Source organism: Bubalus kerabau, chromosome 5, assembly GCF_029407905.1.
Source record: "Bubalus kerabau isolate K-KA32 ecotype Philippines breed swamp buffalo chromosome 5, PCC_UOA_SB_1v2, whole genome shotgun sequence".
Lineage (NCBI taxonomy): Eukaryota > Metazoa > Chordata > Mammalia > Artiodactyla > Bovidae > Bubalus > Bubalus kerabau.
This window is the reverse complement of record NC_073628.1, coordinates 117,821,887-117,838,608: the sequence shown is the minus strand read 5'-3', so window position 1 is coordinate 117,838,608 and position 16,722 is coordinate 117,821,887. Positions and strand designations below refer to the sequence as shown.

The 16,722-nt window shown below is 45.8% G+C and overlaps 1 protein-coding gene across 1 annotated transcript in view; it reads right to left on the bottom strand.

Moving 5' to 3' along the window:
- Positions 1-16,722, bottom strand: part of CACNA1E (calcium voltage-gated channel subunit alpha1 E) — a 329,827-nt gene that overhangs the window by 43,104 nt on the left and 270,001 nt on the right. Inside the window, exons 26-31 of the mRNA XM_055582870.1 lie at positions 8,287-8,383; positions 5,697-5,857; positions 4,831-4,968; positions 3,349-3,550; positions 2,208-2,372; positions 1,133-1,243 (exon numbers count right to left, since the gene is read on the bottom strand). Of these exons, the coding sequence (XP_055438845.1) occupies positions 1,133-1,243; positions 2,208-2,372; positions 3,349-3,550; positions 4,831-4,968; positions 5,697-5,857; positions 8,287-8,383 (874 nt within the window). The remainder of the gene's footprint in view (positions 1-1,132; positions 1,244-2,207; positions 2,373-3,348; positions 3,551-4,830; positions 4,969-5,696; positions 5,858-8,286; positions 8,384-16,722) is intronic.

The window sequence follows — 16,722 nt, the reverse complement described above, 5'->3', positions numbered from 1 at the left end:
TTTATTTCTCTAAGACTCAAAAGGGAGTCCAACAACCAACAATACAGCCACCTGCCATGGGTTCCCTTCAACTCTCCTCCCTACACCATCAAATCAATGACTTGGCAAAGAACCACTAGGAAGCCAGAAGCAACCCCCACCGTTAACACTCACAACCACCACGTTGAGGTCAGAGTCCCTGCTCAAGCTGCCAGCAGTCAAACCCACATGCAGATAATAAGCTAAGTTTCTCTTCTTTCAGGGAATGCCATATACACATATAATTTGAAATGGTAGCTCACACACAAAATAAGTGTGAAACAGCTGTCAGGTGGGTTTATCTGTATCCCACTGATCTTACTTGTAAACACTGAGCCAAGGGTGGGGGGTGGGTGGCAGAGAGAACTGTTTTGTTTATAGGACACTGAAGCAAAGGGCTAGGTTTGCTTAACACGCTTGATGGCAGATGTGAGAATCTGCCAAAACTATAATTAGTAGTTGAAAAAAAGTAAAAGGAAGACTCATGCCAGAAAAACTCATCCCAATGCTCCCCAAACCTATTCCAGAACGCCCACCTCTCTCTCTCTCACATACAGACACTTTTAAGGTCACTAGTCTTTGTAAGCTTCAGTACTAAACATTTATTTTTGTTGGCAAAAGTTACTCTTCACGTAACTAAAGGGAGGAGGACAATTAGGTATTAATAAAATCTATTATTTTCTATGTTGGAGGCTAAGAGGGACAGATAGCTTCCCATTTGAGTTATAAGAGTTTAAACCTTCCATCAGTAAATAAGCACTTGGGTTTACTAGTCCAATCCTTGCTTGGCTCCTCTTCAACAGGTAAATCTTACTAAGTTCCAGTAAGACCCAATATTGGTGGCCTCTTGACCACTGATAGAATTTGAAAGGAACAGGGCTGAGGTCTCTATGAGGGCTCTGGTGCCCTTTGCCTCTTCTCCTAACACCCTCACACAGCATCTTGTCTCTATGACCTTTTATTGAGCAGTCCAAAAAAACTTACAATTAGGTGGGTGTGTGTGTGAACCATTTCTGGAATAGCAGTGACCACTCTTCCCTTCCAACAGAGGCTGGGAATGAGCCCAAAGAGAAGGGAAGACAAGCATGAGGTCAGGATAAATCCCACGACATACCAAGAAGCCAAATGCAATGATCTTCAGGACACATTCCAGGGAAAACACCATGGTGAAGGCGATATTTAGGTACTTCAGGGCCAGCTCATAGGTACAGGGAGCAGAGTAGTACTGCCAGGAAGAGAAAACAGGGAAGGTGAGAGGCATATCCAGGTCACAGAGGTTGGCCATCTGGCATCCCTGCCCTAGGGAGACATTCTGCTGCATGATGTAGAAGCAAAGACGGTCATTTAGGGCCAGAGAGGAGAAGTATACATCCTATGTAGCAAAAGGATACAGAGAAGAACACAAATCTTATTAGCAAAATGGCCAGTCTTCCCAAAACTGAAGGAGAAAACGGCAGAAACATTTCCTAGAGTTAATTACTTTACCATTTAGTATTAAATAACATCAAACCTCTTCTGACTCGTAGAACTCCACAATCACCCACATCTGACATTTCCACCCTCACCTGCATCTGACTACATCACCAGCCTTTGTTTTCAGAGTTGCATGACTGCTGCCATGTATTACACTGCATTTTACCCCAAGGACCTAGAGGCTGGGTTGCTGATGGAGACAAGATCAAAGAGAGATTCCACGATGGAAAAGTATGTAAGGAGGCAACAGACTGGTAAGCCGTATTTTGTGTTTTTTTTTTTTTTGGCCATGGCACATAGTTTGTGGCATCCCAGTTCCCTGAGCAGCGATTGAACCTGTGCCCCCTGCAATAGAAGTAAGGCGTCCAAACCACTGGACTGCCAGACAGTTCCCAATCTTGAATTTTTTTTAGTGTTTTTTATTGTGGCAAAAGTCACATCATACAAAGCACACAATTTTAGCCATATTTAACTGTAAAGTTCAGTGGCACTAAGTACATTCACACTGTTGTACAAATCTCACCACTACCATCTTCCAAATTTTTCACCTTCCTAAATGGAAACTCTGTTCCCATTAAACACCAAGTCCCCATCCGTCCTCCCTACCTCCCCCTCACCCTCCTGGAGGGTTTGCTCAGTGTCTAGGGCACACACACAAGTGCCCTGTGAGGGGGCAGTCACCGAGACTCAGCTCCCCCCAGCCACCACCCTCTCACCTTCATCATCAGCACGACGGTGTTCAGGGCGATCATGGCCATGATGGTGTACTCAAAGGATGGAGACACCACGAAGTGCCAGACGCGGTACTGGAAGGTGTGCCTGTTCTGGGGCATGTAGCGGGTGAGCGGTTTGGCGCTGATGGCGAAGTCGATGCACGCCCTCTGCGGGAGGGTCACACCGGTTAGCCAGGCTCAGATCCCCCAAACCTCGCACCCTGGGGGGCTCTCTGTTAGATGCTTAGGAGAAGAGGACAGTGTAGAAGAGGCTAGGACTGGGCAAGCAGAGGTGAAAGTAGCAAAAGAAATTATCTGGACAAAGCTACAGGTGGGATGCCATACAGTAAGGACTTAATACTGTCATACAGCAAGTCCCATACAGTAAGGACTTAATGTTTTTATTGATAATAGTGGTCTCTTACACAGCACATGGCTGAAATGACTAGGCAAGAAGCTGTACCTGGTGCCTGCAGTCAGAAGTAAAAATCTATCTCCCTGTGCATTTCCACAGCACTTTCTTTGCATTTGTCTTATAGACTCTTAATGATTTCTAGTGCAGTTCCAGGATAAAAACAACGAACTCGACAATGTGCCAGAACCACACTTGTTACTACAAAAGCAATAACAAGTAAGACTTGTTCCCTACCCTTACAGCAAATACACACCATTGAGGGACACTGCCAGGGAAGCAGATGTCTTAATGTTATCATGTTAGCACATGTCTTTCACCCCCAACCTCTAGACTACATGCTGCATAAAAGTAAGGACTGCAACCCCGTGGACTACAGCCCACCAGGCTCCTCTGTCCATGGGATTCTCCAGGCAAGAATACTGGAGTGGGTTGCCATGCCCTCCTCCAGGGGATCTTCCCAACCGAGGGACTGAACTCGGGTCTCCCCCTTTGCAGGCAGATTCTTTACCATCTGAGCCACCAGGGAAGCCCATTCCCATGCCTTATTCTTGGGCTTTAAACACAGCAGATGCTCCAAAGATGTTTATTTGATGACCAACTAAAACATTTCCCCCCAATTCTCTAATTCATAAAAGAGTGGAGAACATTCTGTCTTCCTCCTAATGCTGCTGGTCTGACAGTCCTTTCTGGAGCCCCCGCTGCCCCATGCTCCAGATCCCCTTGCTTCACCTCGTTCTTCTCCAGGCTGCACTCTTCCATCATCTTGTCCCCTTGCTCCTGGAAGGTGATGATGATGAGAGCCACAAAGATGTTGACAAAGAAGAAAGGGAAGACCACAAAGTAGACCACGTAAAAGATGGACATCTCCATCCGGTTGCTGCGGCTCGGGCCTCGGTCTTCCTCTGTCACATCGACCGAGTGCTGCAAGACTCTGGGGACAGAAAGAGGAGGCAGGCATGGTGGAGGCGGTCTTGGCAGCTGCTCTGACTCAAGGCTTCATTAGCTGATATGCCCCCTATTATATATATATATACTCTTAAAGATTTTTTTTTTTTTTTTTGGATGTGGACCGTTTTTAAAGTCTTCATTGAATTCGCGACAATACTGCTTCTGTTTTATGTTTTGGTTTTTTGGCCACTACACTTGTGGGTTCTTAATTCCCCAATGAGGGACTGAGCCCACTCATGCTGCATTGGAAGGAAAACTCTTAACCAACGGATTGCCAGGGAAGCCCCCAGAAGTTTCTTATTTGACTCTTTAAACTTCATGGATCGTCCATGAATTTGGGGCTCCACAACCAAGTTGGTGGCGATCTGGTGACCCCCAAGCCACTGCTATTTCTAGCCCCTGCGCCATCATGGATCCAACTCCTAAGCATCAGAGTGACATTATTTTATAGTTGAGGTTGTTATAAAATAGCAAGACTCCGCAATTCGCCTTTGGCATTTTGCTGCCAACAGAGTATGCTGCCACCAAAAAGTGGTGTCTTGGTTATTGCCAAGTCTCTGAAAAAAATCAGTCTGCAGCTATGTGCTAAGTCACTTCAGTCATGTTTGACTCTTTGCAACCCTATGGACTGTAGCCTGCCAGGCGTCTTTGTCCATGGGATTCTCCAGGCAATAATACTGGAGTGGGTTGCCATTTCCTTCTCCAGGAGATCTTCCCGACCCAGGGATTGAACTAGCGTCTCTCACGTCTCCCGTATTGGCAGGTGGGTTCTTTACTACTAGTGCCATGAGCAGCATAAAAAAACTGCATTCTGTTACTTTTGCCATATAAGGTATGATCACAGAAAGTGTCCCTGGGTTCTTCCACCTCATCCTTAACCCGCAACCCTCTCTCATGTCCAGGGTCAACCTGGATGATAAATGTGTCTAAAACAGTCCTCAGGGACTCTCCTAAGGTGTGGAGAGCTGTTCAAAGTTCATTTGTTCTGTAAGAGTCAGATGGCTCCACTCAACTCCTCGATAATCAGGGAAAACATGAAGCGCACCAGATATTTCCCTGACTTCATCAGATCCCGCTTGACTCCTGTCTGAGGGATTTTCATTCTTCCTCTCTCCTGCCTGTCTCACCTACTCATAACCACTTACCTTCCTTGGTACAATACCCAAGGGTTAGCCTTGTTTATCCTAAATCAGCTTCTCAAGGCAAACACATGGTCCCAGCCCAGCTTACAGACAAGCACGCCAAGTCAAACCCATTACTCACTGAGGCCATCCTTCCCCTGTGGAGACAGTGAAGAGGGTCAGCAGAGCCCAGATGATGTTGTCATAATGGAATTCATGGCGCTTCCACTCTCGGCCTTTCACCTCCATCTTGTTTTTCTCGTGATCTACATAGTTGCCTCTAAAACCAGAGCAGAAATGGACCAGAACCTTGTCACTATAGCTCACAGAAGAGCAAAGAAGTTCTAGGGACTACAATGACGTACCCTAGTAATTATTGAATTATTGGCATTCAAATGCAAGGAAGGAGGGATTTTATTATAACAGCATATTATCATGGAACAAAAATGAGATTTCGTGCCCAACAGACATGGAAAATTAAATCTGAATCTTTTCATTAGTTGCTGGGTGAAAGTGAAAGTTGCTCAGTCATGTCTGACTCTTTGTGACACCATGGACCATATAGTCCATGGAATTCTCCAGGTATTGGAGTGGATAGCCTTTCCTTTCTCCAGGGGATCTTTTCAACCCAGGGATCGAACCCAGGTCTCCTGCATTGCAGGCAGATTCTTTACCAGTTAAGCCACAAGGGAAGCCCAGTTGCTGGGTAATCTTGAGCAACTTAAACTTTCTATGCTTCAGCTTCCACATCTATAATGTGCAAAGAAGACTTATCTCAGAAGGTCATGAGAAAGATTTAAAATTTAAACCTGATGTGAAATGTCCATGCCTGACACAAAAGAGGTACTCAATCAAAATGGAGCAACTTCATATTTTGATTTTTGTTTCCTCCCAAAGTGGAATGGATTTAAGTAAGAGAGAAAGAAATGACCTAGCTATAAAGGGAGGAATGGACCTTATCAAAACACGCTTGAGCAGAAGTGAGTGGTGTGTGCCGGCAGCACTTACATGCACTCCTTCTCTGTGTCCTTGGAACTGTCCGTGCAGTAGAAGAACTTGCCCTTGAAAAGCTGAACCGCGATGACAGCAAAGATGAACATGAAGAGCTTATAGACAATGAGTATGTTGAAGACGTTTTTCAAGGAGGTGACCACACAGTCGAAGACAGCCTGAGAACAGAAAAAGAGAGCCCTTGTGTGTGAGTCCCTGGAATGGCCTGTGGATCTGCCTGCAGCTGAATGGGACCCACACAGCTAGCAGCCGGCACTCGGAGAAGGTGCCCCAGAAGATACCACCCTACTAAGAAGCGACACTCATAGGATTCAGACCTGGCCTCTAACCTGGTCATGACTACAGGAACCTGCCACTTGGGAGGGGAACACATGCTCTGAATCTGAAAGGAAACCCGAAGCAGAAGAGACCAGATGGCAGCAGGCAGTGGAGGGAGTCCTCTGTGGAATTCCATTACGTGCCCTTCACTTAGTGTGAAACAGAAATGCATTGCAGAGAAGGGATCCTCGAAATCATTTAGCCCGTTTTAGGCATTCGATGGGCTAAATGATTTTAAGGATACCTTTTCTGCAATACATTAAATAGCTTATCTATAAACCTCATTTATTTGGGGCACATTCTTAGATTTGCTTTGTATATTGAATATGTATTGTTTTCCCTTTGCCTTTCTAAATGGAGCAGGGAGTGATAAACTATCATCTTTGTTCACTTTAATGATATTCTGTAATAAGTTCATAGATTTACCCCCAACTGCATTCCGCACTTCAGATAAAGGTTCTCTAGTTTAAAGCTAGCTGTGCTGGGTTTAAAGATTCAACAGGTGATGTGGGATGGGGTGAGAGCTGCCTTCTTAGAGACAGGAGGACTGAAGGTCAGAACCAGAAACTTGCACTTCAGTTCAAGGCACTGAATCTCCCTCTGGAGAATCCCTTCTAGGCCCTACGCCATGAAGAGCTACATGGGAATTCAACGTATTTCAAACCATTTTTGGGTTGTTTTCTAGGTTTGCAGGTTTGGCGCACTGGCGAGACTAGCCCCACAGTGGCCCTGCGTTTGAGCGGTTGCCTCTTCACAGTGCTGGGTGAACACTGCTGGTTTAATTAGTTCAGCACTGCAGGGAATGGGAGCGACATGCAGACTCATGGAATTATCAGATCCACCTACATTTCCCTCAGGTTATGGAACTGCAGAGCGAGGAGCCAGCCCTTCTTAATTAATTGGAATTAGCCAAGGTTGGGGGCACCTTCTCCAGCCTGGTGAGTAATACCATCCGCCCGTCTGAGCTCTTCTCTGGACTACAGCATAGCTCAGAGGAGATGAGACCAGTGGACCTGAGCTGTGGCTAACGACAGTGGTTGTTGGGTCCCAGGGCTCCTGGCCATATTTTGCTGGGGGTGAGGCAGAAAGGAATGAATGTTCACGGGTGCTGAGCCAGGCCAGGCCCTGTGCTGGGCCCATCACCATGGGAGGTGCCTCATCCAGGAGGGGAGGCCGGGCAGTGGAGGAGGGGAGTAGGCAGTGAGGACACTTCCTGTGAGGCATGAGCCTCTCTCCTCAGGAACCCATACAAGTGGCCAGGGCCCCGGGCTCTGAGAGGAAGCCATGTCTCAGCCAGTTAGGGGTCTTTCAAAAGAGACCTTCCTGTGATCCTAAGCCTCTGATCAACCTGGTTGGCTTACCATCCCCCCACAGAGCCAGAGGGCTGAAAGGGAAGCAGCTGGGATGGTGCTGGTGGAGGATGGGTGGGGAATATTAGAGGTGATGTAAATTCAATGGGACAGAGGAATGGGGGGCATGGGGGTCCCCAGTTCCCTGTCCAGTGGTGACTGGCTCTCATTCACAGGAATACAGGGAGGAAGAACTTCTATCCGATGAGGCTTCGGCTTCCGTAACAGCAGCGGATGTGTGTGGGAGAGGCGGGTTCCACATGTCAGCAACCTGAGGGCAGGAAGCCTCGGGGAAGGAGCTCAGGATGGGCCATCAGGCCAGGGGTCAGGGGAAGCCAGACTTAGACCTATGCAGACACAGGTCTTGGCAACAGGGAGAACTCAGCTGTGGAAGCTCACTTCCCCATTTCTTCTCTGCTGGTGCCGAAAATGACTCTGTCCTTGGGCAAGTTATTGACCTATTCATGCCTCAAAAATATGAAGCATCAAGGCTAGAAGGTCCTTTGTTTCTCTAGAATCACGAGGAAAGAAACCATCCCAGGTTACTTTGCCCGACCAAGTACACAGACCAGGACACACAGGGCTCTTGCTGTTTCCATTCTGGTGTCTGACCCACCTTAACCACACGGGAGGCCCCAGAACAAAGCCACACAAGGTTCTTCCTATGACTTGCCACAGTGGGTAGAAAATACCTCCTAGATTTGGAGTCAAGGGGTGAAAGCCTCCTTGGAGAGTTCTTAGGACTTTGGTTATTTTCCTTTGAGACTAAGACCCTTAGTTTTAGCAGACAAAAAGAATCCTAGTCCTCATGTGAACAACAGGAATATTTCCAGAAATAATTCTCCCAAAGCAGGCCAATGGTGGCTAGAAAGGGAAAATGGACAAAGGGGAGCTGAAGGGAAGAAACTGGCGAACATCACCTTGAGCTTGGGCAGGCGCTTGATGGTCTTCAGCGGCCTCAGGACACGGAGAACCCTCAGGGACTTGATGGTCTTAATATCCCGGCCCTTGTTAGTTCTGCAGAGAAGCCCCAGGGAATCACAGGACGGGGAGAATTAAAGAGATGGTCACACTACTGCATTAACAAAGCAGGGGGAAAGGGGAGAGAGGTGGGCAAGAGGCTAGAAACTGGGTCAGAGTAGACTCCTTCAGGGAGACCCCCAAGAAACATGCTCTGGGAAAACTTCCCAATCACTCCTCAGGGTGTACACACTCATATGCACGCATGTACACACACACACACACCCATGTATACTCATGCAGAGGGAGACATGGGGACACCACAGAGGCACCCATGCACATATGTTAATCAACACTTCTCCCCCTCCCAACAGCCAGAGTCACGCTGCTCATGACCACACTGGCCAAATGGAAATGGATGATCCATCGACTAAGGAACAGGGCCATAGCCCACTGTGGATGGGCACAGTGCCTAGCCTAGAAGTCTTCAGTAGAAGACTCTCTAATAATATTGGGTTGGCCAGAAAGTTCATTTGGGTTTTTCTATATCTTAACAGAAACACCCAAACTTTTTTGGCCAACCTAATATTTGCTGAATAGGGAGCCCCAGTTGAGAACAAGTCTTATCAGAAGACTCAACCTAGTCCTTTCTTTTGGTTTATAGGTTGGTCACCTCTGCACAGTTCCAGGGAGAGCAGGGTGAGGAGGGCCGGTGGGGACACGATGCCCTTGCTATGCTAGGCTGCCTGCTCCAGAGACAGCATGTCATGCAGGCTTCCAGCCAGGACCTTGGCTCACACCCCCATTCTCTCTGTGCAGCTGGCTCTTCCTGCAGTCCTTCCCATTTCAAGCCCTCTGCATCCAGCACAAACTGTGGACAGCCTACAGTTGGGGGAGGCCCAAACTGCAGCCCCCGCCCACCTTAATCCTTGCCTTACAGCTTATGACCCTCCCCCTTCAGCCTCTCAAAAATGTTTGCTCCTAGTAGACAAAATACATCTATTTTTAGGAAGGAAATGAATAAGTCAACCTGCATTTCTCTATCCACCCCACTCATCCCCTGAGATCTTTGCATTCAAGTCAAACAAGTGCAATTTGTAAAACACACAGATGGTAGGAAATGAGACTCTAAATAGTGAGCTCAGGCTTTGGTTCTTCCCTCACACTGGCCCAGATTACCATGACACCGACAATCAGAAGAAATGGGATCCATCTAGAACATCAGATGGAAAGTCCATGGCTTCTGCCTGTTTTCCACCCTGTCTTCCCTGCCATACCCATCCTCCGGAACAGGAAGATCAAAGGCCATCTATTCTTTCATACGAGGCAAGGTAGGAAGACATTTAATGGAATACTGACTGGCTAGAATGTATATTTTGAGACCCTCTTAAATGGTTATAATCCATGACCTATAAGTCACTTTTACTGAACTGCAGATCTGAATGTAGATAACCCAAAGTATTACATTGATAGCAATGGCCTTTTGCATCCGTGGGTTTTGTCTATTTGATAAACTCTTTTACTTTATTAGGTTGGTCAATAAAACTACCTAAGAAGGCAACATAAAGCCCAAATACACATCCAAACCAGTAAGAAGGATCATTTTCCAAGAAAGCTTGGTGACTCCTAGCTTTGGTTTTCTTAGAAGCCAGTGAGGACACGCCACTCACATAAACTCCCCACCGCTTTCTCGGTGAGTCAGCTCCTTACCTCCCAATCATACATTCTCCCTCCTCCACCCCACTTCAAAGAAAACTGAAGAAAAAAATATTTACCCCAAAGCATTCCTATGGAGGATCCAACCAGAAAGCAGTTTAAAAAAAAAAAAAAGAGGGGAGGGGAATGGAGAGAAGGCAGACAGTCAGTAAACTTCAGGGAGAAAGGAGAATTTAGGGTGATGGGAAATTGGAGAAGTCCAGACCCGGGTGATCCCGCTTACAGCCTTGGCACTTGCAGAGTCCACACGCTTTGTGAAAGGAAGGGCCAGCTCACCATGGCTCCATACCCACCTCTCTACCCTGGAAAGGCCAAGGCCCTCTGCAGGCATTAGTGACACTGCCTCTAACCTGACGGCATTCCCCAAGTTGCACATTATTTCATGGAGTCTTGCTGAACTCAAGTTTTCTAAATGTAGCTTTCATGTCCTCTTCCTTAGTAGTCTTCAGTCAAACTCTGTTCCCAGTGAATGTATAAGATCTCAGACTAGAGGAAAAATGCCTACTCTGGGCCAGAAACTATGTGTTGGGAAAGGTGTTTCAAAGCATTGTGGCATATTTATGTTTATGAAGGATTTCATTTGGAGAGGGACATGCAATGTCCAGGAGAGGGCTACTCTGACATCTTTAAAAAGCATGGAAGAGCCACATTACAAGGCCAGCTTGAATTATAGGGAAAGGCACTGTCTATCAAGGTCCTGATGTCACACACAGAGATGCCTTTTGATAAATTAAATGACCACCTGTCCTTTGTGAGCTATTTACTGTGCAGCTGGAAGACAAATCACCCCTGCTCTAGCGGTGGAGTTTAACAATGACACACATAAAGATGGAGAGCATGAATATAAAACATATGAGATATGAGGACTAACTTTAATATTTATTCTTGGCCAGACTCAGTGTTAAGCACTTTTAGTGCAACTCTTTATTTGGACATCCTAATCACTTTAGCACAAAGGTATTATTGTCTCTGTTTCACAGATGAGATGCTGAGAGGTCGAGTGCTCGGCACTGGCAGGGTGAGCTGGGACTTGAACCCAAGTCTGCGTGACGTTCAGAGCTCTCGCTCTGCGCCACTAGCTTCTGCGCCAGCAGGTTTCAGTTCCAGGCTCTGTCAAATGGCTCACCAAATTCTAGAGCTGGAAGAGATCCCTGAAATCCTCTTAACTGCAAACAAAACTGCAGCCTGGGGAAGATGTGCCTTGCATAAGATCTCAGTGAGTGAGCCCCAGCGCCATGGGTGAACAGGCCTGCTGCTATGGAGAAGTGCCTAGAATTCAGCCTTTGCTTCTTGGTTGACAGTCTGCTGTGAAGGGTACTTTTTCTTCCTTTAATTTTTTTATGTACCATAAACCTCTGTTACACCACCATATGCCACAAGCAAAGACTTCTAGTGACGGTTTTATTCAGGGAATGGCCCCATATTGGAAAGTATATTACTTTTCACTGTAAATGTCAAATGAATGGTTTTTTGAGAATTAAACCCCAAGGCCTTATAAACCTTAAATCTCTCACGTGATAATCTCCAAATTCTCAGAAGGCAGAGGTAATGTCTTCTCCTGAGTTGTAACAGTGTCTTCTCATGCATGAGACTGGACACGTGGTAGGTCAGCCAAATACACCTCTAATCCACTCATTTGACAGCACTGATGGAGTCTTTAATAAATGTCTGGCACTGTCCTCAGTACTGGCTACATGGTGGTGAACAAAACAAACGAGGTCCCTACCCTCTTGGAGCTCACCTAATCTAGGAGGGAAGACAGGTCTCAAATAAACAAGCAAGCAAATGAAGGTAAAACTGCAAGCTAAATGCTGTGGGAAAAACAGAATCATTTGATTGACAATTCTACCGAAACAACTACATGGGTCACCATCTCTTTCCTAGGCTGCACGCATCTCGAGGAGAAGCTAAAGGAGAATCTCCCATATCCCTGGAGAGAGAGAAGAGTGGGATCAATGGATGGGCAGGTGGTCCAGGCTTTCACCTTCCTCTTAGCTCAGGACTTTAACCCCAAGAACTTGAGATCCAGTAGAGTCTAAATTGGTTCATTCTCACAGATACCCATCGTATGAAGGAAGATTCAATAATTTTTGTTCCTCTCACACACTCAGATAAAGGGCAGAATTTGCTTTCTACAATTAATACTATCCCAAGATCTTCGTAAAATATCGTGCTCTGGAAAAAGGGGATCTCTGACCAGTGTGCTTGTGTGTCCTTGTTTTGGGAAGTGGATTCTCTGACGGTGCACTCTGATCTGAACAGCCGACTGTGACCGCCCAAGTCCTGGCTGGAGGGCTATTTGTCCCATTCTGACTCCCACAGAGTGGAGCCAGGGCTGGTAATTAGACACAGGCCAAAAGTGAAATGAAGATTAGTCGTTGCTCTGCACATCTTTCACACAGGTCTTTCACTGCAGAGGAGCCACTGAAAAGCTATACTCTTGAGTGGCTGTGAAAAAGCACGCTTGCGTTCTCAGTTTTGTTAAGATACATTCCAGTACAGTTTGAAAATTTTCACTGAAATGAAAGGAATACTTGCCAATGAAGCCACAGAGTCAGGAAAAGTGTCGATCAACAATGTAGCCCCCATTAATTAAAATATATCATAAATTTACACAAGGGCCAGGCCAAACTGCCTCTCCCAAATCCTTGCATAGAAGAATCATTTAAGCCATTATCCAAGTCAACAAGATTGCAAGGGAAGACTTTATCAAACTAAGAGGACAACCTCTTCAAGTACTTCAACTGAGGCACATTGTTATAGAAAAATATTCATGAGCTTTTTACAGATCATCTAAATATAATCATTTGATAACACTTTGCTAGTCTTTGCTACTAGATGTATAATCAGAATTTTTTTTTTACACTGCCTAGCTAATTAGTGAAATTTTCTCAGTTTTAAAAATTGACTCTAACGTGAGGATAATTTCATATGTGAGGATGTACTGGCTCCACTTTAATAAGGGCTCAGTTGGGCTCCCCATTTCCCCATTTACTATATTTCCTACTTATTTGTTAAGTTCCTGGCTGCTCTCCAGAAAATAACTGCCACGTTTCTCTTTTGTCTCATCAGTAAAAGATGAGAATTTTCCAGCTCAACTGTCAATGTGCCCTCCAGATTTTCCACGTGTAATCACTCAAAATTCACCGTAATCTTGCTGTCCAGCTTCACCGCCCAGCCCCCCTCCCTCCACCACCACATACTTTCTCAAAGGACTTAAATTGATTTCTGCTAGGAACCGACTCTTCTTTCATAGGAGGGTGCTTGCGGGTCGGGGAGAGAGCCAGGACACTGGGTTCTGAAGAGCCCTCCGTCTTTTAAGTGGAATGGTCCTCTGCCCTCCCCTGAGCCCAGCAGGGAACAGTAATGGGATTTTAAGGAATCTCTTGTGTTAGGGGAATGGGCAGGGTACTGGAATGTAAGGGGGGCAGTGGGGTTATGCTGTGAGAAACCCTGAACCTTCCTAAAGTGTCTGGACTATTAAGTAGTCAATAATAACACCTTACTAATATAATACAAAGTATTTGGCACTATACTGGACACAATATATTTTACCTTACTTAATTCTCACATGACCAAAATAGTTATTTTTAATTTCTACTTACAGAACAGTAAGTAGAAGTTCAGAGAGCAAAGGTGGGTTAATAATTAACAATGCTAAGTTTATTTAACACCTGACTCTGAAATCTAGGCTCTTATTTATGGTGTTACAATTTACGATGTTACAATGCCTTTTCACATAGGAACCAATGGAGGGTTTTAACCAAAGAAGGAAACAGCAAAAGAAACCAGCAGTTCATGAGCTCAAATACAGAGCCGTCTATCCTAGTATCCTTCATCAGCCTAGGGCCTGTGAGGATTCACGGGAAGAAAAAGATAAAGGTGAAACAGCAAGATGGACAAGGTCAGGAATGCTTTCTCCATCTGGTCCACCAGGTCTTGTCTGTTTCCAGGCAGAGACAGAGGATCCATGGGACGAGGAGAAATCCATACCAAGCCACCACTTTGACTTTACAGAGGTTAATGGCTTGGAACAAAGTAGAACTACTTAGAACTACCTTCTAAGAGGTAGAAGGGAGCTTAATGTAATGCAGAAAGCCCTGAACTCGAAATCAAAATGTTCAGTTGTTTAAGAACTGGTTTTGCTATTATTACTCAAATGAGTCAAACTAGTCAAACCTCAGGCAATCCATTTTTCAACTGTGAAACAGGACTGTAGAGTGACAAATGAAATAGAAAGTGTGAAAGCACTTTAAAAATTCTAAAGCCTCATGGAAGGGAGGAAGAAGTTGCCCCTTTGCATTGGCCACGCCTGCCTCTGGAAACAGAACTCTCTGGTATTCAGTGGCAACGCTAGGTCCTCTATGTGAGGCATCTAAATCCAGCACTTTGACCTTGTCACTGACCAGCTGCTGCCCTTTGGGGGTTATTTTCCTTCTTGACCCATACCTCAGCATCTCTTGGGATCACCCAGGGCTCTAAATCCTTTGGGACCCTGGCAGCTTTCTTTGTTCTGTGAGCAGAGCACTAGCTCTACGCTAAGTGGTTAGTGCATAACTCTTTTCTTCTGGCATATGAACCTCAGTGAGCTCCCTGTGTACACTGATTATTGCCTTTGCAAACTTTCTCCTTTGCAAAACACCAGCACTATACTCTCGATGGAAGGTATTTCTGTCTAAGCACTGGGAAGCAGCAAGAGACAGCAAAGCATCTAACTGTGTGTGTATTAGGTTGTTTCAGTCATGTCTGACTCTTGCGACCCCATGGACTGTAGCCCACCATGCTCCTCTGTCCATGGGATTTTCCAGGCAAGATACTGGAGTGAGTTGCCATGTCTTCCTCCAGGGGATCTTCCTGACCCAGGGATTGAACCCACAACTCTGATGTCTCTTGTATTGGCAGGTGGGTTCTTTACCACTAGCACCACCAAAGGCTTGTCTAGTGATTTTGTTATTCATTCTGATGAACAGTGGCCTGATCTATCTTGCTTCTTAGTCTTCATAATCTGAACATATCCAAAGACCCCTCATCTGTTGATCTTTCTTCAAAGGCACTGGTGCCAGCTCAAGTCCAGCCCATACACTCCCTTCAGCTGCAGACTAATTCATAATGCTAGGCTGTGCCTCTATGGGTGTGGATGAAGCAGATGGCTGGCAGGTCACATGATCTGAGCTGATACTTTCCAAGTCTCATCATGAACTCTTCTGACCCAAATTACTCTGAAACCTACTTTTAAATATGGAGGGCACTGTGATGAGTTTCCACTAATCCTGCAGAAGTGGGCTCTTCCCATAGCTGTGAAGCCTCATTTTCTTGTGCTGTGTACTCTGGGACCAGAGTTTGGTTAGTCAAACTGTTGGGTACCACGTGGATTGGACCATTTCATTTTGCTTGGTTCTGTGACCACAAGCTGAGATCCTATTTACAAACAACCAACTCTCCAATTTGTGCTTGCTAATAAAGAGAGAGATTTAGGTGTTCACACTCATTGTCTCCATATGATAAAGGTCCCTAAGCACACATTCTACAGAGGGTTCCCCAGCAGCACCAATGGCACTTGTAACAGACAATGCATTTTCCAATGTTTATTAAAAAACATGCATGCTGGGGCTTAAAGACAACAGCAGGTAGACTGGGAACTTGTCTCCTTCTTTCAGACACTTCCTCCATGTGCTACCACCATGACCCTCCTTTTTCCCTCCCCAACCCAGTACGCAAGTCTGCCAGGGTAATAAAATAGAGCAGTGGGAACCCCAAGAGCCCATGGCCATTAATCATCTTCAGAGTCCCTGCTGGGGCACAAAGTCAGATAAAGTCAATCTTGAGGTGACTCCTAAGGCTGGAGTCTCAAGCAATGACATCCTTCTATCTGTTCATGGCTGGAAATTTCCAATTCCAGCTCAGCTGACATCCTAAATCCACAGTTAATGGGCTACCTGACGGCTAAATTTAATTTTAATCCTTCATTCTCTTCCACAGAGCACTGGAACTGGATGAACTGTCTGGCTCAGTGGTAAATGGGTCTTCCTGGCATGGAGTAGGACTTTGTCCACCTTTCTCCCTCCTCCAAGATTAATGTGTAGTCATAGCTTTCTGTGGGAGACATCCCTTTCACGGTTAAAAGAATGAGGGCTGTCAAGAAACAAGCCCCGAAGGCAAAGCTTGAGGTTGGAGAGGACTGCCTTAGACAAAGCAGACTGCAAAGGACAGGAGAAAGGGTCAGGCAGGTGTGAGGTGAAATGTCAGTTCTATTGTTACCAAGCTCTGCCAAGTGTGAGCACGTACCAGCATTTCAGTTCTAAATAGTCACGCCTTTCTCACGTGTGCACATTCCCACCTTCACAAACACAAAACCTCAAATGCAAAACCAGAACCAGAGTGCCATTTCCAAGTCTAAAATGGTCTGTGCTTGTATATTTCATTGAAAGGATTCAGAACCAGCTCTGCTGCTGTGGCTGGTTCGGAATGCATTCAAAAGACCTTATCCATCTGAGAGACTAGGGCAGAGGGTTAAGTGTCAGAAAGTGACATACTTCAATGAAAAGAATGTAATAAAAGCTAATATGGGAATTCCGTTCTTTCTGGCATCAAGAGGCAGATTGACTCATGTTTTACTTTCCTGGCTAAGCACTGAATAATGAAAGGCCAAGCGCGGCTGTGATCCAGAGCCTCTGCGTGCC